Genomic DNA, 24,901 nt, shown 5'->3' with positions numbered 1-24,901 from the left:
GGTAAACTTTGCTCCTAGTAACAAATCAGTAATGGCACATAAGCTTCCTTTAACCATTTTGGAATGCTTATTTTGACGGATTAAATATCCGCTTACGCGTTCATAGCGCGAAATATATCGCGCGTTAATTGTCCCAAATGGCAATCTTTAAACACTCATAACTTTACGAAAATGTTCACAGGTAAAATATCTATCCACATTTGAGCTTAGGACAACAATACTTTATGAATGATATAAACATAGCCAATGAAGGATTGGAAAAGACTATGAACGCAAGTATACATATAAAAAAAACACTGACTTTCTTGAAAAAAAATCGAGAAAAAACATACCCTTTAAGCTCTTTGACTTTCTAAAGCAATTTATGATTGGCGCTTTTCTGATAGCACGAACCCAACTTGAAAAAACTGGATCAATAGATAAAAAATCTATTCCGCTGGGTAATCTTAAAAATAAAGTCCACTTTCGAAGCTAGTGGACATGTTCACGTTTCTTCGCGCCATTTCCACGTTCGAATTTGGAGAGTTCTTTTTACGTCATTTTCAGCAGAGCAGATGATATTGAACTCAAAACAATTTAACTCAAAAACTGCATTATGCCCTAGTGCATCAATATTTTAAGGCTTTTTCCTGAAAAAAAAACAAACAAAAAATCAGCAAGACCTATATAAGTCGTCACTACGTTCATTACTCTGAAAAAAATCCTGTCAAAAATGGCTAGTAAAAAGCGAAATTTTTCTGATAAAAACACCCCGATCACAAATATTCCGTTACTTTCGTTACGAAAGTCGGAGCAATAATAGTCTGTGTTAATATCCTTAGCATTGGCTGTACTTAATAGCTGGTTATTGATCAAAATGAACACTTTCAAAATGAACACTTTTATCCCAACAATACTTGCACCGCAACAATATTTTCGACATAGATTGGAAAAAAAGATAGTTTGTACACTAACACAAGCTTTGCTTCTGTTAACAGCTAGTAATCATATTATCGCCTGAACAAACTCGAACTTCTTTGAGAAAAAAAAACGAAAAAATTATCACGATATTTTAAGAGTCTTCACTACGTCATCGACTCTATAAAATAAGACAATAAAAAGCCCACCGTCGCTTGACAATTTGCTAACAATGTCTATTAATAAAGCAGCTACATATGCTAATAAATAGCAAAATATAGCGCCACCAAATACAAATTAAAATATTATGCGCAAAACTAAAACTCCGTGTAGATTAGGAGTCACTTGCGTGAAAACTTGATTGAGAAAGCAGCATAAATCTCTTGCAAAATTCAAAAAAATTGAGCATTAAGCAATAAATATTTTAACTAAAATTTTAATTTAAACTAGTATATGAACAAAGATTTATTCAATATTAGTTTATAATTATTTCAAGACAGTACAAGTTCTTCTGACATCTATTGATTTGTTCGATTTCTTTGATAATTGCATCTCGTAAATTGACTCTTCAAGAGCATTGACCATGGACAATACCATTTAACCTCATTTGGAAGACAAACATGCTGCATCTATTTCTAGCTTAGTTTTTTTCCGAAGACAAGTTTTTAACGGAAAATACCAAAGAAGTGGTCTCATTGTTCAAGGAGAACATCCCAGTTGATGTTTCTGAGAAATACTTCTTTTTCCAGCCACTGTTCGTAATTATCAGTGAATACTCTTGGCAACTGCACATCCTGGTTCAAAAGAGAGTGTAAATTGTTGTCCACTGGTTCGTAGGTGGATTCGATACTGCCTGTGGTTCCATTGTTGGCTGTGTTGCTGGAGTGGCTCTCGTATCTCCTCGTGTTGAACTTCTCAACTCTGCTTCTAAGTAGACCCTCTTCTAATTGGAAGTCCCAAGGACGCGAGTCGGGTTCTAAAAAGACAACATTTAATTACAAAGAGGCGAAACTGCACTTTGCAAACACGAGCGAGAAACCGGCAAACAGTACCTTTTAAGGGGCCAAAAAGGGCAAAAAAAAAGAAAACTGATAATTGGGACAGAGATGAGACAGTGTGGCTTATTGGCTCTTTTCCAACCCCCATCACATTTCAAATTTTCCTTTTTCTGAGTTGTCCTATATGATATTATGGCTGAATGCGTGCTGTTACGTTGTAGGGTATGAAGAACAAATGTGTTCACAATAATTAATTTTTTCACCATGCAAAATTTCATTACATTATAACAAAGTTAAAATAGTTTTTCAAAACTGAAAATTAAATCAAGCGGAAAGTAGAACAGCCCGCATATTGAACAGAGAGGCGAAGCTGCGCTTTACAAACATAGCGAACGCGCGACAGAAAATAGCTATTAAGTGAACTACGAAAAAAATTGCAATAAGCCTCGAATTAGTAAAAGTTCGGGTACGTGTCGGAAATGTAGACCCAACACGTTTCCAAGTGAGGTTAACTTCGTCTGAATCAACATAGCAAATCAAGTACCGTTGCCGAATGCCCAGTCGTCGTGTAGTCTGTGGCGCACCTTCTGGTAGATGACACTCATCGTCTTCATGTTACTCTTCCGCCACTGTCGGCCGAGGAACTTGGTCTGCACTTTGATCAGCTTCAACACGTACAGTTGCAGCATCGCTTGACGCACCTACACACACCCAATAAATCAGAGTTGATGTCACAGCCCACAAAACAAAAATACCTGATATTATTAGCCCTTACATAAAACAGTAACATACGTATGCTAATATAGCCAACTTCAGCATGCATTATGAACTACTTTTTTGCAGAAAAAAAACCGATTCCTACTTGCGCTACCAAATTGTAAATGGTGTCGTCAAAAATTGGTTCAAGACATACCTTGAGTGCTCGTTTGAGAATGGGACCTGACTTGAACACTACCAGCATCATGATTCTTGAGTTCTTCCACTTGACCAGTTTGTTCAGGATGCGCAACAGATTAATACATGAGAACAGATTCCGCCAGCAGTAGTATGTGGGACCCTGGATCAATTTACAGCATAACGTTCACAGCCAAACTTACGTATATACTTAATCGAAGTCTAAATCCATTTTAAACAAGGATAGCGGTTACTGCGCAAGTAGAAGAGAATGCTCCGACCATAGTCTTAAAAAATACAAAAAAGTTTTTTTTTTCAAATTAAGTTTTTTTTCCTGCGTGATATGATAAACCACAGAGACGAAGCTGTGCTTCGCACACACTAGCAAGAAAACGGCAAAAAAGCAGCTCAATAAAAAGAAATAAAAACACTAGAAATAAGCCTCGAATTAGTAAAATTCGGCTACGCGTCGGATTCGATCCTCTGACCTAGAGATTATAAGTCTCACGCACTAACCACTCTGCCAAAGTCCCTGAACAATTCACAAACATAAATACAGCAGAGAACAGATGCTATTAAATTTCTAATGCTAAAATTCATGATTATAGCAACAGTGTGAACAAATAATCGATTTTAAAGGTTCGTTCTTATACACAACGCTCGCAAGGCTGCTAGTGTAAAGATCTCAACGAAAAAATGTTTGAATTTTATTTTCAACATGGCGCTAAAAAACTCCAACAACTAACTTTACTCAATTAAAATTAAGTTTTCACGGCTTAAATAAGCATAAATAAGCTATTGTAAGCCTGCATGCTCACCTTATTAGCTCGAAATGAGACCAAAAATCAAAAATTATAAAACCGACTTTTCTCAACACTGGGATTTTTTTTAAATTACTGAAATTGCTTTAATATGATATACCACTCGACCCATTCCGATGATTATTTATGGTACCAGATTTTGTGTGGAAAACAATAAGAAAAAGTTTTTAAAAAACTAAAACACCCGAATACAAAATTCCTCCCCATTTTTCAAATGGTCGGAACAAAGACTTATTATTAAGCACCGTCTCACGCGGACTGTTTTGGATGCCTTGAGCTTTTTGAAATGACTGATAACGTAGGTTGGTGAGTCAGCACAAAAATTTTCCTGGTTCACTTAGTTAATTCAGGGCAAAAACTCTTCGCATGAGCCATATTGTATTGCTTTCATGAGACCTGTCCAATTAATTGTTATGTTAAAGTGTCGGCGAGAAAAAGGTAGACTTTGCCTTTTCTTGGGGGCCTTATTTAAACACTTTCATACAGAAACACAAACAGACACGGAAGCAAATAGACAGTGAGAGTGCTTGCCTTCTCGGGTGGCTTGACGTTCTCCTCGTTAATCTCCTCCCTCTCCCCCACCACACAAGTGGGGAACTGGAGGGGGGCTATAGAGTGGGTGGCCTGGACGTAGTTGCCGATGCTCTGGTTGAAGAACTTCAGCACTAGGGGGATGCAGTTGGCAAAGACCATGTGTTGTGCACAGTGCTCAAACTAAAAAAAAACTTCAAACTTCGAATTGCTTATCGAACCCTTTTTGTACTTAATATTTGACTGCAATGTTAAGTTTTTTCGGATCTCTCTAACTATTCCCCAATTTTGCCGTTAAATTAGTTCTTTATAAGGGTAGAAATTCGTTACTAGGTACCATCGCGGATAGTTGAAGAGACCCGTATTTTCTAATCAAACTAATCAAAGTGATCAAAAACAATTCATCTCATTGAATATTAATAAACTCTGATTTCGTATATTTGACGTTGCAGGAAAATTCAGAACAGAGGCCCTGAGTGTTTTGTCGAAGTCGACAAAAACCTGTTTAGACCCCCAATAAATTTCATCAAAGAAAAGGAAGGCAACTCGTAGTAAAATATATACTTTGACCTCACCTGACAGACGTGGTTTAGTTTGAAGTGTTTGAGGAGAAGGAGGAGTAGAGCGGATACTGCCTTGACTATGATCTCCTTGTGTCTGCTCACATCTATGGTGAACTTCATAGCCTCAACCACTCCCGACCTAAACAAGCTGGATGCTTCAAATCGAAATTCTGAATACACAATTTCATTTCCAATGATCACATAGCAACTTTACTCTGAAACCTTTTTCTCTCAGGTGCTATACTCCAAAAAGTAACCTCTGATTAAGCTTCGAAACAGTCCCATAAAATCTCAGCTGAGGCTAAATTTGATTTTACTCGCATTAAGTGTTTCTGGAATAATCCGTAGGGCAGATTATTCAAACCTTAGCAAAACTTCGTAGGGCACAATGTTTCACACTCTCTAACCCGTTACGGTGGCATAAAATCCTATCCAAATTTTAGAGAATCAACAGCAATAACAATGACAAGAGGACTCACGGCATCTGTGGAGGAAGTAGATCTGAGAGGAGGTTGACTGTGTCACTCTTGCCCTGGGGAGAAGTGGGCGTGGCAGCCAGCAGGATCTTCAGCAGGGCTATCTGCACACGAAAACAGTATAAAATCTGAGTCAAATAGAAACAAAGTAAAATACGATTACGAAAGTCTTGCATACAAATTTCATGAACTACAAACCAGCAAACATTTTTAAAAAAATCTCTGATGCTTTGAACACCGCGTTAATGAAGAAGGTCAAATGCATTTTTAGAAACCTATTTGTAATCGACAAAGCGTGAGCCGCCTACCATGTACTGAGGTAGGTTTGGATGTATGGCTTTATAGAGCAACTCAGTCGGCGTCTCCTCCACCTCCTCCTCCCTGCCCAGAGAGATGGGGTGCTTCAACAACAGATCCTCCTGCTTCAACTGCACTTCACTCAGAGGCACGTACAAGTGTTGTCTCAGAATTGAGATGCTCTCTTTGATCGGCTGAGGAAGTCCGGCTAGAGTGGTCAGGTCAGGTTCCGGGTCCGATTTGAGTTTGTAGCCGACGTATTTTATACGGGAGTGGTCCAGGAAATCTTGGATGTCTTTTGTTCTAGAACATTTAAATGCTTCAAAAGCTTCAAATAGTGCAATGGCCTATGCCAGAATAATTGAATCAGCTCGCTACAAACAATTATTCATAGAAAACTTTCGTCAACTTAATTTTGTTTCTAAGGCATTCGGGTGCGTCAGATTTAACCAACCAGTAGCATAATAGCGAAGCAACATTTTTCGCAAGGTTATACGAATCAACTCAGGTTCTCCCACCTAATTTTGGGCTGCCATGGCAGTGCTCTCGGTTCCCTAGCCCTCTCGGGAGTGGGTTCTAAAGAGATCAGCACTTCCTCATCATCTGGACTATCGCCAGCCCCTCCCCCATCATCAACCCCAAGGGAGTCATCTAACTCCTCCCCCTCTCCATCTCCCTCCCTCTCATTAATCTCGTCCAAACTCATACTGTCACGTGGACCACTCACATCTAAACACAGACAAAAGATAGTTGGAAAAAATTACATGATCTATAAAACTGAAATTGACTTTTAAAAACATGGCTTTAAGTTCTGTCGACGACCACAAAGTATTCAGTCTGAAACAATGAACAGTCTGAACCAATGAACAACGTCTTTTGACCTTTTACCAATATTCAGAGTTTCAGCTCAGTTAATTCTTGTAATTGAGAAATCAAATGATAATTAAATACCTCCTGACGCATTAGCTCTCGCCTCCGATCTCTTTCCCACACTATTCGACACAGCATTCGCTCTCTTTTTCCCGGCCGGAGTCGGAGATCCTGAGTTACTACCTCCTCCAATCAGAGAGGCTCCTGGATTCTGTTGTTGGTCTAGCATCTCAGAAGCGATGAGGGGTGGAGTTGATGCTCGCATTTGGCGAATCACTTTGATTGAGTCTTCCGGCAGTGGTTCGAGTCCCAGTGCGCTTCTCGTTTTGTTCTTTAGCTCCTGTGCATGTTCCAATCCACCAAGTGAAGTCTGAAACACATTACTTAATCATCAGCATAAACGAGTAATGAACGCAAGAAAACACAAAAAAAAAACAACTTTCTTTTTGAAAAAACGTCAACTTTCGAATTTCAGAGAAAAAATATATACCCTTAAAACTCTTTTAATTTCACGCACGAACAATTTATTGGTGCTATTTTGATCAAAAAAACCCAAGTTGAAAAAAACAGATTAATAGGTTAGATTAATATTTCACTGGGAAACCTGATAATTAAATTCCATTTTCGAACTTAGAAGTCGATCACGTTTTTCGTGAACTTCACTATTTTACTAGTTCGATAGTAGAGTTTGCCTTCCTTTTAACAAAGAAAATGAGGTGAACTTAAAAACAGATCTAAAGTCAAACTGCGAAAAATTAAATTTTAGCGTGAACAAATTTTGAGACCAGTCATCATCAAGACCAATAACATATACAACAGACAGTTGGAAAAGAGTGAAAGAACGCAAAGAAACAGAAAATGACTTGTTTTTTGAAAAACTTCAAATTTAGAGTTTCAAACAAAAAATTTTATGTCCTTAAACCTCTTTGCATTTTTAGGAGCAACTTATAATTTTTTTGATAAAATTAACCCAATTTAACCAAACGCTGAAAATCTTAAAATTAAATTCCACGTTTTTTCGCGCCATTTCCACGTTCGTATTTTGAGAGTGCTATTTACGTAACTTTCATTACATGAGTTTCAATTGAACTCAAAAATGCATATATTTCTAAAGCATTCATAAATGCATAAATATATATGAATGCGCAACTTTTGACATTAGAGCATTACAAGACTTTTCCTGAAAAAAAATCATCGCGGCCTCATAAGAGTCTGAACGTAGTTCATCGACTCTTAGTAAGATAACTCAGTAAGATCATTACTCTTAATAAAGACACATCTGAGCTTCAGTTTCGTACCCATGGGATGTAAAAACATTTTCAAGCCACTAAGATGAGCTAAACCAATACAATTTCACATCTAGCAGTAATATGTTCCTACCGTTTTCTGTCACTGCCTCACAAATTGACCGTTTAAAAAAATTACATCGATATTATATGCAACTTAGGTACAAGTGTGATAGAGGGGTCTCGAGAAACTTACATGATCCCTAATACAACAAGAGTACATCAAGATTGTTCAAATGAGGCAGGTTAATTACCTTTGAGAACAAACCTAAAAAAACGATCGAATCGCGTCCATTTGATTTACCTAATTGACATATTTGCTTAGTATTAGCGTGATATGGGACCCTTCATCAACACAGAGGCGAAGCTTCGCTGTGCAAACACTAGTGAGAAAACGACAAAAAGCAGCTCTATAAAGTGCAATAAGAAAAATTGGAAATAAGCCTAGAATTAGTAAACATTCGGCTATGTCTGAGATTCGAACCTGAGATCTAGAGATTAAGGGTCTCACACACTAACCACTCAGCCACTACACTAATCACAAACACTAGCCACAAACAAAGAAGAGAACATATTCTATGCAATTTCCAATTCTACAGTGAAATTTCCAAATAAGTGAACACTTTTAATGATCACTTTTATTTGCGAGTCAGGCTAGAAAAAAGGGAGGTTCTTAATACTACACTCAGCTGATTGCTAGTGTAATCATGCATTATGCTCGGCTAGAAACACTTGCCAGGATAAACTTCCACAACAACAGAAGTGTCTTCTTTGTAGGTATAGGCGAAGTCTTATCACTGGCTACATTCAACACTAGCTGGAACAGAATCACAGCCGGCAGTTCCCCGTCCACTATCGGCTGACCCAGTTCCTCTGCAAACTGAGCTCTCATTTCAGTCTGTTCATGAGTGTCATCTAGATCTGAGGTGCGCAGAACTTCCGTTATCGTGTACAGTACAGACAAAATGGTTCTAAATAACAACATTGCATGTAATGAAAAACAAAAAGTGTTCAAGCTAATAAGAAAACTGTATTAAGCAATCTTTGACCGTACCAAACCAAGCGTTAAATTGCAACCGCACGACTAGTGTATAATTTATGAAATGTTTATGCTAGTCGATACACAGCCCAATGAAAGTCATTTCGTGGGTTCCTCAAAATCGGTTTTGTTTTATTAGCCCCCGGTCAGCTCAGTGCAGGACCAACCGTAGGGGAGGAAGAAGTCATCCATTTCGCCACAGCCGGTCCAACCTTGAGGAGGCGGATGACACTGGGACCCCTCCAACCTTGACCGAAGCTCGGTTGTTTTACAGGTAGACATTTGACCCAATGATTTAAACACAGAGGCGAAACTTCTCTTCGCAAAAACTAGCGAGAACACGACAAAACGCAGCTCTAAAAAGTGCAATAAGAAAAAATAGAAATACGCCTCGAATTAGCAAAAACTTGGCTAGGTTTAGGATTCATTCTGCGACCTACTTCAGTCAAGAGATTTTGAGTCTCACGCACTAACCACTCCAGCCACGCACGCTTCACCACCACCGACAAACACTAGTAAGTAATAAAGCAGCTACATATGCTCATAAAGTGCCAATGCTATCGAGCAGAAGTGGCACCAAATACAAATAGACACATCTTTGCAAGTATTAATTTGGAATATAACAAACTGAAGGCATGCACACTAACTTTTCATGAAACAAATCGCAAAGCATAAAGCCACATTATGTATAAATTATTCATTTCAAAAAATTGGGAGATATATTGAGTAAGAAAATTTCTGAAATCGAATTTATAGTACTGTTGTTTGAAACAAAAAGCTTTTTCTTTCGGTTCATTTGACAAATTAAAAATCCATCAACTGAGTAAATTTACAACTGCTCGATAGTCAAAGCACATGCTATCAAAAAGCTGTAAGGGTGCCCCAAAATTGGCACCAATATTTGCGACTAGAAATATTTGGCACCAAAAATGGCACCAATATTTGCGACTTCGATTAGAAAAAAAAGAAGGTTCTTAATAATACATAAACCTGGCGCTTAAGTAAATACGGTGCTGATCTAAATTATCCCGACAAAACTACTAAAGTTGGACACTCCAATCGCGTTTTTTTTCTATTTGGGTTCACATAAGACAAAGTTGTAAAAGTAAACAGGAAAGTTGATTGGATGTTTTTTTCAACTTAATTTTTTCAACTATATAAAACACCAGTTTTTCTTTTCAAAACGTTTGGAGATCAAGCCACACTTACAATTGATGGGCTACGAAAGAAGATCGTTTTAATATAGATTCCTTAGCAATTGCCCCGATAGTCTAACGTAAGTTTAGATTTATTGCAAGGAGTCAAAGATGCCTATTTGCGGGTTTAAATTTGGGGCTGAATTTCGAAAGAAATTGCACCATATTTATTCTGGAAACACTCTAAGCAAATTTTGGCCTCCAATTTTTGTTAACCCAATTTGAGAACGCATTTAAATTTTCCACTTTCGTTCTTATCGTTAGTCCAGATAATTTATATGAGGACTGTGAACGGATAGCCGTTCGAGGGCATGAGTGAAATTCTAATAGTCAAGAACAAAGCTGTGATTAGCCGATCTTACAAAAAAAACGTTCCGACCATTTGAAAATGGGTAGCATTTTTGTGTTCGGGTGTTTTACATTTTTTTATTTTCCACACAAAAACAGCCAAAACACAGTTGGAAAAGAGTCGATGAACGCAAGAAAACAGAAATAAAACCGAATTTCAACTTCAAATTTCGAGTTTCAAAGAAAACAACAGAAAACCCTTTGAAATTCAAGGACACTTTTAATTGACACTTTTTTTGCTAACATCAATTAATTTTTACAAACTGGATCAATAGGTAAGTTTTCAATTTCGCTGAGAAATCTGAAAAATAAATTCCACTTTCGAAACTAGAATTCGATCACGTTTTTCGTGACCTTTGCACTTTCGCAGTTCAAATTTAGAGTTTGCCTTCCTTTTAAAAAAGGAAATCAACTGAACTTGAGCAATATCATAAGTCAAACCGCGAACAAGTAAATTTGCGCCTGAATAAATTTTCAGACTCCTGAAAAAAATCATCGCGACCTATATAATAGTCTAACCTACGTTCATCGACCATTATTCCAGTACTATAAAAAAAATCATCAGACTGGTTTGAGTGATATATCATACTAAAGCCCTTTCAGTCTTGATTCGATCGACATTTGAAAATTTCCAAATAATGTTCCCAGAGTCGCGAAAAACCGATTTGAAATTTTTGATACTATTCTAATTTCAAGCTAATAAGGTGAGCGTCCAGACATACAATAGCTTGTTTATACTTAATGTAAGCCGTGAAAACTTAAATTTACTAGAGAGTTTTTAGCGCCATAGTAAAAAAAAATTTTAAAAAAATTTTCCAATCGGCCTATTTTACTATGACTCTCGAATAAACCTAAGCTCTATTTTTATTCAGATCTTTACACTAGCAAGCTTGAGAGCGTAGTGTATAAGTACGAACCTTCTTTTTTCCAACCTATCTCGCGGATTTGAAAGATTTTTTTTTTTAGTTTTTCTAGTCATTTTTCTACAAAAACTATTTTCCAATCCGCCTATTTTACTATGACCGTCGAATATGCCTAAATTCTATGTTTTTGTACAGTCATTTTAATCGCACTTCGCAAAAAAACGACACTAATTTGAAAAAACTTTTTTTCGTATTTATAAGACTACGGTTGAAACATTATGTGCCACTTGCACAGTAACCGGCTATCCTCGTTTTTAACGTTTTTATTTAAAAAAACAAGAATTTCAAAATATACTGAACTTCGTAATTCGGCAAGACCGCTACATTTTCACAAACAAACGTAATTTGGTTGAAATTTACGTTTACAATGATTGAAGTTGAAAATATCAATAAAAAAATTCTACAAAATTTTGGTGTTCAGTAAAAGGTGGAGTTGAAGCAGGCAAAAAACTGCCAGGATGGGAAGTGATTGCTAAATTAACGTGAAAAGCGCAACATAACTTAAAATACATTTAATTTCTTGACGTTTGTAACTCGCCTGAAAACGGAAATATTTAGACAGACAATTTTTTTCGACAGGAAATTTTTGATTTTATCACAGCTAACAAGGCTTCAATGTGATATAATAAAATAATATATATATTTTTTACTTTTTCAGTGCATGTTTTTTTTTTCTCAGAAGCTCTGCCCGAAGCTCAACTCCATTTAGTCAACTTGATTATTTCTGAGAACACGCTCAAGATTCAGAAGCAGTTTCAATCGCACGGCGAGACTATTTCAGTTCAACTAAATGCTCTCAAAAAATTCAAAGAAGCTTTGTTTGGCACAGAGGCAGCTGATAACTTACAAAAAGTTTTAGAAAACAACCCCGACCTGGAGTTTGTGGTAAAAATACTAGGGGCCCAGCTGAAAGCTGGAGAGACCTGTTTAATTATTTTAATATTGATTATTTTAAAATTGTTTTAAAATTTCAGGTTTCTCAAGTTGATAGCGCCCTTCCTACGCAAAAAAAAGTGAAAGAGAAGCTTATGCATTCATTGGTAACGCTTTGGTAAAAAGTTTTCATGAGGGAACTTTTCAAATCCATAGGTGTTTCCCTAGACAATAGGGGCCCAGCTGGAAGCTGGAGAGACCTGTTTGGTTATTTCAGAAAAAAAACGTTATACAAAGCCAATAGCACCAAGCAAAAGCGAGAAAACGTAAGCATAGCGGATTCCATTGTCTAAAAAATACACACAATAAGTATATTGAATCTTTGTTCCAATGCCAAAAAAATTTTTAAAAAAACTTTTCCTAAGTGTACAGCTCTTCCCCGAGACAAATTAAGGACCAGCCGCTTGGGCAGGGGAGTTTCCTACAACCTGGTCTATCGATTAAACCCTTAATCCCAAATCTGGATGGGTAGTTTTTGAAGAAATCGAAAAAGTTTGAAAAAATGGCCTAAAAACCGAAAAATTGACTATTCCTAAGAGTATAGCTCTTCCCCTAGACAAATTAGGGACGAGCCGTTTGTGTAGGGGGGGTTCCTACAACCTGGTCTATCGATTAAACCCTTAATCCCAAATCTGGACGGGTAGTTTTTGAGGAAATCGGAAAGATTTGAAAAAAGGCCAAAAAAGTCAAAAAAGTGACTTTTCCTAAGTCTATAGCTCTTCCCCTAGGCAAGTTAAGGACCAGCTGCTTGTGCGGGGGAGTTTCCTACAACCTGGTCTATCGATTAAACCCTTAATTCCAAATCTGGATGGGTAGTTTTTGAGGAAATCGATAATTTCCGAAAAAATAGGCAAAAAAATCAAAAAAGTGACTTTTCCTAAGTCTATAGCTCTTCCCCTAAGCAAATTAGGGACCAGCCGCTTGTGCATGGGAAGTTCCTACAACATGGTCTATCGATTAAACCCTTAATCCCAAATCTGGACGGCTATTTTTTGGAGAATTCGGAAAGATTTGAAAAAAGGCCAAAAAAATCAAAAAAGTGACTTTTCCTAAGTCTATAGCTCTTCCCCTAGGCAAGTTAAGGACCAACCGCTTGTGCGGGGGAGTTTCCTACAACCTGGTCTATCGATTAAACCCTTAATTCCAAATCTGGATGGGTAGTTTTTGAGGAAATCGATAATTTCCGAAAAAATAGGCAAAAAAATCAAAAAAGTGACTTTTCCTAAGTCTATAGCTCTTCCCCTAAGCAAATTAGGGACCAGGCGCTTGTGCATGGGAGTTTCCTACAACCTGGTCTATCGATTAAAACCTTAATCCTAAATCTGGACGGGTAGTTTTGAGGAAATCGAAAATTTCCGAAAAATGGGCAAAAAGTGAAAAAAGTACCGAGTTGTGAAGAAGTTGTTCTAAGACCGTAGGGGGTGGGTAGGGTAAAAATTGCCCTAAATTTCATGCAGGCAGGTAGGTGAAACGCTACTGAATCCATTGGTACCACTTTTATGAGAATCTGACGGGTAGTTTTTTGGGAAAGCGAATTTTTCGAAAAAGCGTCTCAAAAAAAAAAAGAAAAAAAAAAAAGAAAAAAAAAAAAAACCAGATCTCATCTGGAAAAAAAAATGTTTTCATAATACCTGTTTAATAAATCAAACAGGAAGTACCAAATTCCTTTATGCTCCGATAACATCGTGCAAAGCCGAAAGATTTTTCAGTCTGCTAAAGCGATAATTAGATGACTGTCAAAATGTTCAAAAAAACTTGTTTATGCGTTTATAATACCGAAATTGAAGCTCTCTGAGCTTACCTATCTTTTTTGGCATCTTTGAAAACTTACAAAAGTACTTTTTACGACCCAAGATTAACTTTTTTTCGCTCCCTGGATAGCACAATTAATTCCTTACCAGCTTTTTTGAGGTACTCTAAATCAGGTGAAAAAATTCCTAACGCAACAGTTTTTCCCATACTCCAAACAAATACACAAAAATTGACAATAGTTATGATAATGTTGTGATTATCCTGATGTTGGTGTTAGTCTTGTGTTTGCAATTGGGAACAACTTCTGATTTATCCGTGTTCTTACGGTCCCGTCCAAAACGGTCCCTATTTTGTCAGCGTGAATTACAATTCTGATTTACAACTACCGAGTATATGTTTGTTAGCCATGTAATTTGGGACCAAGTTAACATCCTACCACCCCCCCCACCAGCCGTTTTGGGGGGGGGATGTTAACTTGGTTCTAAAGTTGGGAATTTTCAGCCAGCCAATCAGAATCGAGCATTTTTGTCATTTTACATGCAGCGCTTAGCAAATTTAATGCGAATTAAATGCTGGTGTGGAAGATCTTAACTTGGTCTATCTGGGGGGGGGGGGGGGGGGGGGGTAATTTGTTAGTGGTATTTTTCAATCAATCAGGGCTTATTCAGGATGATTTACTTGCAAAAGGAGTGTTCCACTGTTTTAGCATAAAAAGAACCCAAGATTCCTCAAAATTAGGAAACAACAAACAATTTGAGAGCAATAAACAACAAACTAATTTGTTAGTGGTATTTTTCAATCAATCAGGGCTTATTCAGGATGATTTACTTGCAAAGGAGTGTTCCACTGTTTTAGCATAAAAAGAACCCAAGATTCCTCAAAATTAGGAAACAACAAACAATTTGAGAGCAATAACGGAGATCGAGTTATTTGGTGTTTTTGTTTGAACTTGGCAAGTTCACTTAGGTTTCAAAAATCCGTAAAAATTTATTACAAAACTGACCTCAATTCAACACAATCTCCCAACGTGGCCGCCTGCTGACTATTCGGCTTCCTCTGTGGCGCTCCATTTTTATCTGTGCCTTGTGCATTAGGTCCCGCCACTGTTGCAGCCGCATAAGTATTGCCATAATTGCCACCTGGACCAGCTACTGTCTTGTCCCCTTGACGTGGCAGATATGCATCCACTCTGACCTTGAGGGTGTCAAACAGAGCTAAGAAGATGCCCATTTCGTAGAGCAGGAAACAGTTCTTTCGGGTCCACGTCATTACATCTTCTTCTGATTCGACCTCCGAGAAGTTTCCTTAAAAATCAGATTTTTTTCAGAGATAGTTGGAAAAGAACTGATGATAAATCAGAGACGAGATATTTGGACGCTTGAGTACTTGAATAGCTTTTTGTGCCACAGCTCAATGAGAAGTTTTTGACAGAAGAATAACGAACGGCAAGAAAAAATTGTAGACTCAAATGGGCCTAGGTAAACATTTTGCGCGCGCACAATTCATCTGAACTCATGTTAAAAATTCGAAACAGCGTAAAAGCTAAAAATTAAGCCACAATAAATATATCCCGAAACCTTTAAACGTCAAAAACATCATTAAAAACCACAGATAACACTCATACAAAACCTCATGTACTCAACCAATAAACGGTATTCTACTTTCATTGTAGCACTAGTACTATTTACCCTGGCACAAATAGGCTAGTGCCCTGATGGCAGCCAGACGTCTCTCCTCGGAGGCCACTTCGAGACAGTCCAGAATAACCAGCACACAACTCCTCCTCTCCCTCACACTCATCGCACTCCACTTCTTATCTGCTCCTACCAACAAGGCAAGTCTACTATAACGACAGTATCCAAAACTGCACGTACTTAATAAATGAAAATTCTCATCGTTATTTGACAAATTGCAACTTGAAACAGTTTTCATTGCAGCTGATTATCACCTGCTTGCCCCGATTCATCAGATTAACAATTGAATATTTCGAAAAAATGCGATTGTCGAGCGAAAAAAAAACAATAAAGTAAGAGCGTCTCAAAATTAAAAACTCGAGCTTAGAATGTATAACGAAAGCTAAGAAACTAAAATTTCGACGTGTGGAGGGACAGATTTTTGTTCAACTTCAGGTCGACTAAACTGATCTTCCGTCTTCCGAGTTCTGTTGAATCACTTAGAGAAACTGCTGGGTTAGAAAACACTGCTGGGCTGACTTTTTTGGAAGGTTTCAACAAAACATGCCAGCGAATACTGCAAGCTCTCCCTCAGACGACATACTACCCTGGCTCCCTTAAATCCTCCCCTGTATAAAATAATTTTGTATGATTCGAATTTCTGAACTTTTGTTTCGATCCACTTAAGCTCAACTTTATATTTGAACTGCGTAAAATCAGAAAAATGATGAGCATGCCATACATACCAACTATCTCGTAGAAGCTCTCTTTGTTCAGGTCAAAATCAGAAACCTCTGTGTATGCATAGAACTCTAAACATCAAATACATATCTCGTCTAATTAACAGCCACCAATTACGACTCCTATATCACGTGCGCGTGGACATTGAAATGTCGTTGTCCAACGTGTGTTTTTTATTACACCATATGTAATCAAATTAAAAAAACTCTGTTGCCTTTTCTGTAAATTATAATACCTAGTTGTTTTGTAAAATCCCTAAAATCCCTTGTAGTCTTTCTTTCTACAAATCTTATTTTCAGGTTTAAACTACATCGGAGTCCTGACAATTAATGCACACTTAACAGGGGCGAAGCGCAGCTCCAACCATTATGGTGAAAAAAAAACAGATTTTAATTATTTTGCAAACTTGAACTGAAAAGTGTCAAACTCTACTGCAAAATAAGAAAAAATGGGTTGAGAAGTTTTGCTTTCGAGTCTATATTGGAGCGAGTAAAGCGGGAGAGTGAATTAAGTTAATTAAGCTATAAAATAATTAAGCTATAAAATAAATAAGTTCTTAGCTGTTGACTAATAGTTCTTGCAGCTAAATTTAAAACTTAGTCAGTACCCAGTCAAATAAAATATCGATAAATTGCAACTTAAAAAAATAGTTTGCGTTTTTGCCAAGATAACTCTAGTTAATTAAAGTTCCAGGACGAAGACTTTATCAGCTATGACTACACATTAAAAATCTACACAGAGGCGAAGCTTAAGCTTCGGAAAAACGGTCGAGAAAGCAGCAAAAAAAATCAGGAAATGCACATAAGCTTAATTTTACTTGTAACACAGAGGCGAAGCTGAGCTTCGCACATGCGATACAGAACAAGAAAATTATTGAAAAACAACTCAAAAATGTCCAAAAATAGGTCTATCAAAATTATCTAGTTTGAAACAGAAACATTCCAACACTAAAAACAACTACAATAAAAAAACTGAAAAAAAAAGATGGCAAATAAGCCGACAATTTTTTCCCGTTAGAAAAAACTGGTCCTGTCAAATTCAAACCCAAGACCTAAGCCGACACAGGTGCATTCTCTACCTCCAGATTAAGTGTGCCGGAGACGCAAAGAAATTGAAATTCATTATGAACTGGACCTAACCTTAGCATTTCTAGTTTTGACCAGCCTGTGAACTAAGTTATTTAGGGGAAAAAAAGTCCAGTACCCTATTGCAATACCCTTGCCTACCGCAAGAGCAATAACTTGGAATGTAATTAACTATTGCTTTGTTCAGTTCAGTTGCGGAATGAAAAAAAAAGCATCAACTCTGTTGGCTTGTTACTGATCAAAAGTCAAAGCACTAGAAAAAACCGCCTACCGATTCAAAAGTTCCACAAAAAGTAGAAACTTTATCGCGATTTAGGTATGAAAAAAGTGGTATCGTACTACCACACTACGCTACGCTCGTGCAAATAAGATCAACATAGCCAACAGATAATTGAAAAAGTTTCAATGAACACACGGATGCAGGAATTAAAGACCAAGTTTTTTTTAAAAAAAAAAAACAAGTATCACATTTCGAATAAAGATATCAATGAATCTTAAAAACAACATAGACGAAACTTTGGTGATAAAGTTAATCTAATTTGAGATATGTTATTTTTTTTAATGCTGGGAAATCTAAAAACTAGACTCGACTTTAAAAACCACGTTTTTCACGTTTTAACGCTCCATTTCCCATTTTGTAATTGGAGAACGCAACATACCTTCCGTTTAGCCAATGAATTTGAATTGAACTTTTAAAATATCGAAAGCCCAGCCGCAAGAGATAATTCCGAAATCTAGAGTCAATCGCATTGGTGCGAAGAAATTTTAGGACTTACTCAATTTGACTTTTATCAGAGACTTCACTACGTTCACTGACACCTGAAAAAAAACGGAGAATAAGTTTTTTATAGCAGGATTTTTGCACAGGAATTTAAACTGCAGACAATTCAGCCAAGAACACACATGCAATTATGCCAGTGTTTCAACTGACTAGATTCCAAAAAAAAAACTGAATTGTAGTTAAATACCAGTTTACCGCCGCCGCTTAGCACGCTTCGGCACAAACATTGAAACCAAACTTCATATAGAGGGCTACTTTCTGTTGGCTTGTCTCAAAGTGCAAACGGCAAACTTTTGAACACAGCGCAAACGGCAAATTTTTGAACAAAGGCTTGTCTTAAAAAGCAAACGGCTGAGTCTTTTTTCATGCGAATAATTCAAAAAAAACTGCAAACTATCAACGTTGATTCATTTTCGAAGCTTCGTGATAATACAAAGTCTTGGAAAAATTTTGGGACAATTGAGTTGCTAGCAGATATCGATATTTTCAGTTAACTGCTAAAATCAGTTTTAGCTTGCACAATTTATGTTTTATTTTAGTTCAGCAATACAAAAACGCCTTTTTTATACAGAGGCGAAGGGGAGCTTCGCACCACTTGCAATGCGACATAATCATAAAAAACCAAAAATATAAAATATTAAAAAACTAGGTGATGAAGGACACCTAGTACTCAGCTTAAGCTGGAAGCACGTATTTGATATTTTTGAATTTGTTATACTGATGCGGAACGAAATGCGTAATTTCAAATATTGTACTTAGCACAAAAACTTGGTAATTTTTCTACTAAAATAAGTGACAAGAGTGGAAAATTTTCAGATTTTGGAATTTCCCCAAAGATCTAGTCTTTCTCTTACAAAATTTATGAATTAGCCACTTCAGCAAAAAAATCGCCCAACCTCTTCTTTCGATTAAAATTTTCATCTCAGATTTGATAGGGCTGTTTTTAAGAAAATTCAAAAAGTTTCTAAAAAACCGTCAAAGTTCAAAAACTTGATTTTCTAAAATCGTTAATTTTTTTTCTGCTAAAAATAGGGTCGTGGCCCGTACACTAGAGAAGATTCCCAAATTTGATCAATAAACTTGAGAATTGGCACGGTAATTTTGAGTAGAGTCAAAAAATTCCAAGAAACTGTTCAGTTTCCAAAACTTTCAGTTGTTTGAAGGTTACAATTATTTTTCTCAAAAAAACGATGCATAACAAACTGAAAAGTTAAGCTTCCAACAACCTGCTGGGTCAATTAAAGCTATGATATCAGATTTAGCAGGATAGTTACCGAGAAAAGTCCAAAAATTGGTTAACAAATCAGAAAAGTGCCACTTCAGAGAATCATAGTTTTTTGTTTTTAAAAATTATTAGAAATAGCCGCTTATGTAGAAGAAATTCACCCAATCTGTATTTTCGATTGAATCCAAAAACCTAGGTTTGGCAGAGTACATATCGAGAAAAGTTCAAACAACGTTAAAAAAAATTGCCTTTTCCGAGGGCCATATTTTTTGGGTCAAAATCATTTGGGCATAGTCTCGCAAAGGAGCTTCCTACAACCTGTCCTTTGGATTGAGCCAAAAATCTCAGATTTAGGAGGGGATTTTTAGGTAAACTTCATAAAATTTTGAAAAAAAAATCGCTTAAAAAATTGTCTTTTACGAGGGGGATTACTTTTTGCGTAAATAAAAGTGAGTGGCCGCTAATGCACAGAGCTTTTGACCGACTCAAAAAACGGGCCACAGTTTTATGTACAAAAAAATAGGCATAACCGATTATGGAGCGGGGCTGTTCAAATCCGCTCTACTCATTGAAACCAAAATCTCAGATTTGGTAGGCTAGTTTTTGAGAAAACGAAGAAAAAATCAAAAATATTAGTCAAACATTCCCCCCCCACACACTTTTGCGAAGGCTGTAGACAGAGGGGTATAGCAAAAAGATCATGGGAGTATGCATGTACATAATAATGTAGGCGATCTTTCTATGGATACTCCTTTTCTGAAAATCGGTATATTTTCAAAAGCGTCTCAAAAGCGTCTCATCACTTTCATAATGCCTGTTTATAACAAACAGGAATTCTGGACAAATATGCCAAGCAAGACATTTGAAAATCAAATTAGCAACTGAACAAACCTTAAAAAGCGAAAACAGGCCGACAATCTTTGAGCAGACACCAGTTGAGCCGAAAAAAAACTAATTTTGTAGAAAACTTTTAGTAGGTTCAAGTTACCCTTGAAATTACCATATGAAGTTACCCTTGAAGTAACTAGTACCCACCCAAAAGTTAATTTTGCATTTTCATGAAATTGAGCAAGCAAACTGAAGAGCAAGCCAAAAGAAGAGCGTTGAGCATGTCACGTGATTCAACTGATTTCGTTAGACTAATTGTTAACCCGAAGAAAAAAATCTATATTCCGATTTGATGACGCTTGCTAAACGCAAGCGTAAATATTAAATATTAGCCGCCGACCCATCTCCAACCATTCAACCTTGGGCCTTTGGCTCTTTTAAAATATGATTCTTTTTATTTTGTAATAAAACGGTATAACAAAATAAACACATTTAAAAACGGTATCAGAAAGTAGCAGTGAAGACTCAGCAATAAATATTTTATCTGGCAGAATTGACAAAAACTTCCAATATCGTTAATTGTACCTGACAATTCGGATATGAAGTGGTCTGAATCATCGTAGATGAAGTCAAGATCCAAAATACTGCCACTGATTTCCCCCTGAAAATAATCTCACTTAGTTTTTGTCGCTGACGAAATTCAAAGACCGTGCAAATTAAAATGCACCGTGAAAACTTCCCTTATCACCGTAGAAATTAAAGTGCATCAAACAACTGCACGCATGTGCCCAAATTCTCCAAATGAGAAATTTCCGGTAAAAATCAATTTAATCAATCAAAACTGATGAAAACATGCTGTAAAACACAATGAATTTTCTTTGCCTTGTAATTTAAACGAAACGTTATTAATTTGGCCGCCACAAGGTGATTGTAAAACTCTGATGTGATATTAATGCACACCACGCCGCGAATGTTTACACTTCAACTTCTCGAGGTTTTTTCGAGTTGTTTGGATTACTTTTTCGATCTCAAACGAGGACGATCTATCTGGCACTGGAGGTTGCATAGGAGTGGCTGTGACATTACTGAATGTATTGTAATTGTCATTTGGAGAAGAAGTCACATTGGATGGCAAAGGTGATGATGATGATGATGATGCTGATGAGTCATCGTTGACATTCTGATTGGCCAATTGGGCTTTCTTCACTTTGCTCATAATCTGCTTCACTTGGCAGAAGGGGATGCGATCCTAATTAACTCAGCTACACTTTTGTTCCATTCACATCCAAGTTAGATGTCAAAATTGAGCATTACCATGCTATCATAATGGTTCAGGCTATTTGTATTCATTCAACTTTACGCAGAACGTGATTTAGACCACATCATGACAATTGTTGTAAGGAAGGTAAGCTATTTCCCATACCCCTATCACCCTTAAATTCATAATCCCAAAAACCTAGTAGCGAAGCGAAACTTTCTGTGACAAGGCTGGGCGACAAGAATTGAGGCAAAAAAAGCCACTCGTTTTTTAGAATCAGTTCTAATGTCAGCTTCTTGTGAAACAAAACCCCAGCCATCAGTCAATGGAAAGAAATGTTCAAAAACTTCACCCGGAAGTTCTTTCAGCGATGATTAATCAACAAAGCACTGACTATATTAAGTATGTATTCTCTGTCTTTTTCATATAAGGGAGTGGTAATGGTAAAATCCAACTGGAAACCTCCGATTGCACGATGAGATCAGGAAAGTGTAAAGTACCTGTGAGTCATCGTTGAACTGGGGTGTCTTTTTATTCAGTAGGTCCTTGAAGGGACTCGGTCTGTCTCCGAAGTCCTTCTCCTGATCCGAATCCATTTCCAACATCTAGCACCGTCTGACTTCAGTATACCACTGACCTTTGCTGTTGTTCAAGTTCAATTGAAGTTCATCGCACTGGGAAAATTTAAAACGCAATTGTTTATTATCTTTGCTGGAACCTATGCTGCATTGCTAACTGAAAAAAGAATGTATATGATAAATTATAATTGTAATCCAGGCCCCAAAGAATTCAGCTGCTATATAGAGCAAATTCTCCAGCTCTACAAAACTTCATTTTGTTTCTGCTCATCAAAAAGTTCCAATCAACTTTCTTTTTATTCTTTTCATACTGTTAGTAGGATCAACATAGCAAGCAGACAGTCTAATAGTGTGAAAAAAAACTAAAAGAAATGAACAAAAACAACTTAATTAAATTATTATTTTTCGAGTTTATTGAAAAAATTAACGTAACTAAGAGTCTTTGATTTTAAAAAATAATTAATGATCGACTTTTCTTACAAAAATTACCAAAATTGAAGAAAAAATCAAGCTCCATTTTCATAGCCATTTGCACTTTGCTTATTGGAGAGCGTAATTTGCCTTCCATTCAGCAAACGAATTTGAAGTGGATTGAATCTCAACTCACTCACCAAAACATACAGTTGCTCATGAACAAAGATTCGAAAACCAAATACGACCGACATGAAAATTGGAAAAATACGAGCTTCCAACGACCTGTACAAAGCTGGATATACAGGAATGAGCGTATAAACAATTTGAAGCCAACCTCACGCCAAAAAAACTATGTTTTTCAAAAACAGTTCAAGAAGTACAAAAACGGAACTTGTGGCCTATATTTTTTTTAAAAACTTGGCTATGGTGCCGAATTTTTTTTGCATTTTTTTGCTTGAAATAGGATCGTTATATTGTTTAGGTTGGAACACCTCGGAAACTTAACTTGATCGACGTCGACCTTACAGAAAAGGTCATAATTATCGAATCCTCTCCCCTCCCCTCGAAAAAAACCTAGATCATTGCTTGAATGAAGTATGCCAAAATATCGAAACCAACTAAATTTATGGATTTTTTCTCGCTTCTTTAAACTTACTCTTTTAAAAGTTTCTTAAGCAAAGTTTTATTGAATTAGGTCAACTCAGTTGTGGTTAATTTACAGTCAATTACTACTATTCCTCGTTTCCAAATTCTGAATACTGTCTCAGTGAGCGTAGTTTTTAATATTCGGGTGGAACTCAACTCCCAGCATGTGTTTCACGCTAACGACTATATTCTCAATTTGGGGCATTGTTATGCGTTCGAGGTTCATCGCGTATGGTACAGGGATATCGGCTTGCGAGACTCGCATGGGGTTCGCATCCAGGTAATCAAATCCTTCAGATTCCACTACTTTTGTGATTACTTCAGACCCGATTCCGCTTTGGGGCCAGCCGCCTTCCACTGTTAATAGATGATGTGTCTTTTTAACGGACTCCAGTACTGTATCCGTATCCATAGGTCGCAATGTTCTAAGATTCACAACTTCAGCTTCGATGCCATAATCCTGTTTCAAAGCAGCAGCCGCTTCCAGGCACAATCCAACATGTTTGGAAAAGGATACAATTGTAACATCTTTGCCTTCTAGCTCGATTTTCGCTTTTCCAATTGGCAGCATAAAGTCTGGACTTAAAGCTTCTTCACTGATTTCGGTCGGATTTCCATATGCCAGTTCGTTTTCCAGGAAAACTACCGGGTCATCGCAACGCACCGCCGCTTTAAACAAACCCCTATAATCCTCTCCAGAGTAAGGTGAAATTACAATGAGACCTGGAACGTGGGAATAATATGCTCCGTAGCATACACTATGCTGAGCGGCAACTCCTGCCGCGGCACCATTGGGCCCTCGGAACACGATCGGACATTTCACAGCTCCAGCCGACATATAGTGACTTTTGGCAGCTGAATTCACGATTTGGTCGATGGCCTGCATCGAGAAGTTAAAGGTCATGAACTCGACAATAGGTCTGAGCCCGGCGAAGGCGGCACCCACTGTAATTCCGCAGAAGCCAATTTCTGTGATGGGAGTGTCAATCACTCGTTTGTCTCCCCATTCTTTGTGCAAGTTCTTTGTGACCTTGTAGGCACCGTCGTATTGAGCTACCTGGAAATAATTCAAGGTTTAATTTTGAAAAAAAAAGCTGGACAACAAACTAATGAAAAAAAGTTCATAAACATTAAGTCAAGAAAAAATACATTTCAAAGAAAATGAAGCAGTAAAAAGAAAAAAAATTTTTTCTAGCTTTCAAATTTGATGGCCAATTTCCATCTATGAAAATCCAACATCCGAGCCAAGTATCAAAAACTCTTCGACAAACCTCTTATGATTGACATTTCCTTAATTTTAACAAACTTTAGATAACTAAGTCAACACGTATTTTTATTCCGTTGTCTTTCCCGAAAAATTATATTCACATTTGAAAACGAAAGAGAAGACATATCCACGTCCTTGCCACACGTCATTCTCGGAGATGATAATTATAGTTTAGGTACATTATTGTACATTACTCGCCTCTTCGCCCATGACAAATACTCTGTCATCCCTTCGGATCTCTTCGTCAATTGCACTGTTCAGTGCATCTCTGATGGTCATCTGTTTGGACGCCATCAGCCTCTTCTGACTCACACTTATCCGCACATTATGTTGATGTTGCAATTGATTTTGCTGGTCTCTGCTTACCCGGCCCATTTGAGAAACACATCGTCGCATATGCAACATTATAAAACTGAAACATGAGACTCAAACATTGCCATCAGAATGGTTGAAAGTTTCAACTGAAACAAGCAAAATAAACACAATACAGTATTAATTCCAAGATTAAATTTGTGTTCGAATAAAAATCGATATTGTTCGTCTCATCTGAGAAAAATTGTTCGCGAAGATAACTAGGGGCCC

At 37.1% G+C, this 24,901-nt stretch overlaps 2 protein-coding genes across 3 annotated transcripts in view; both read right to left on the bottom strand.

Moving 5' to 3' along the window:
- Positions 1-1,250: 1,250 nt before the first annotated feature.
- LOC134846051 (striatin-interacting protein 1 homolog) lies at positions 1,251-22,147 on the bottom strand. Of its 2 annotated transcripts, XM_063863230.1 has the most exons (16): positions 21,916-22,147; positions 21,176-21,406; positions 20,743-20,818; positions 16,244-16,309; positions 15,513-15,647; positions 14,828-15,128; positions 8,370-8,604; positions 6,429-6,717; positions 5,996-6,206; positions 5,489-5,780; positions 5,184-5,284; positions 4,717-4,843; positions 4,142-4,324; positions 2,809-2,952; positions 2,440-2,596; positions 1,251-1,873 (listed from the first exon to the last, which is right to left on the bottom strand). In XM_063863230.1, exons 1-16 carry the CDS (start codon positions 22,018-22,020, stop codon positions 1,590-1,592), a joined length of 2,937 nt encoding a protein of 978 aa, XP_063719300.1. In that variant the 5' UTR covers positions 22,021-22,147; the 3' UTR covers positions 1,251-1,589. The 2 variants fall into 2 exon arrangements, with proteins under 2 accessions (XP_063719300.1, XP_063719301.1); XM_063863231.1 differs by lacking the exon at positions 21,176-21,406 and having other exon boundaries at positions 1,253-1,873.
- Positions 22,148-23,073: 926 nt separating this feature from the next.
- Positions 23,074-24,901, bottom strand: part of LOC134846055 (pyruvate dehydrogenase E1 component subunit beta, mitochondrial-like) — a 428,722-nt gene continuing 426,894 nt past the window's right edge. The window contains exons 2-3 of the mRNA XM_063863235.1: positions 24,518-24,733; positions 23,074-24,109 (exon numbers count right to left, since the gene is read on the bottom strand). Coding sequence (XP_063719305.1) covers positions 23,171-24,109; positions 24,518-24,724 — 1,146 coding nt within the window. The 5' untranslated portion in view covers positions 24,725-24,733 and the 3' untranslated portion in view covers positions 23,074-23,170. The remainder of the gene's footprint in view (positions 24,110-24,517; positions 24,734-24,901) is intronic.

This window comes from Symsagittifera roscoffensis, chromosome 5 (genome assembly GCF_963678635.1).
Source record: "Symsagittifera roscoffensis chromosome 5, txSymRosc1.1, whole genome shotgun sequence".
Taxonomy (NCBI): domain Eukaryota; kingdom Metazoa; phylum Xenacoelomorpha; order Acoela; family Convolutidae; genus Symsagittifera; species Symsagittifera roscoffensis.
This window is presented reverse-complemented; position numbering and strand designations above follow the sequence as displayed.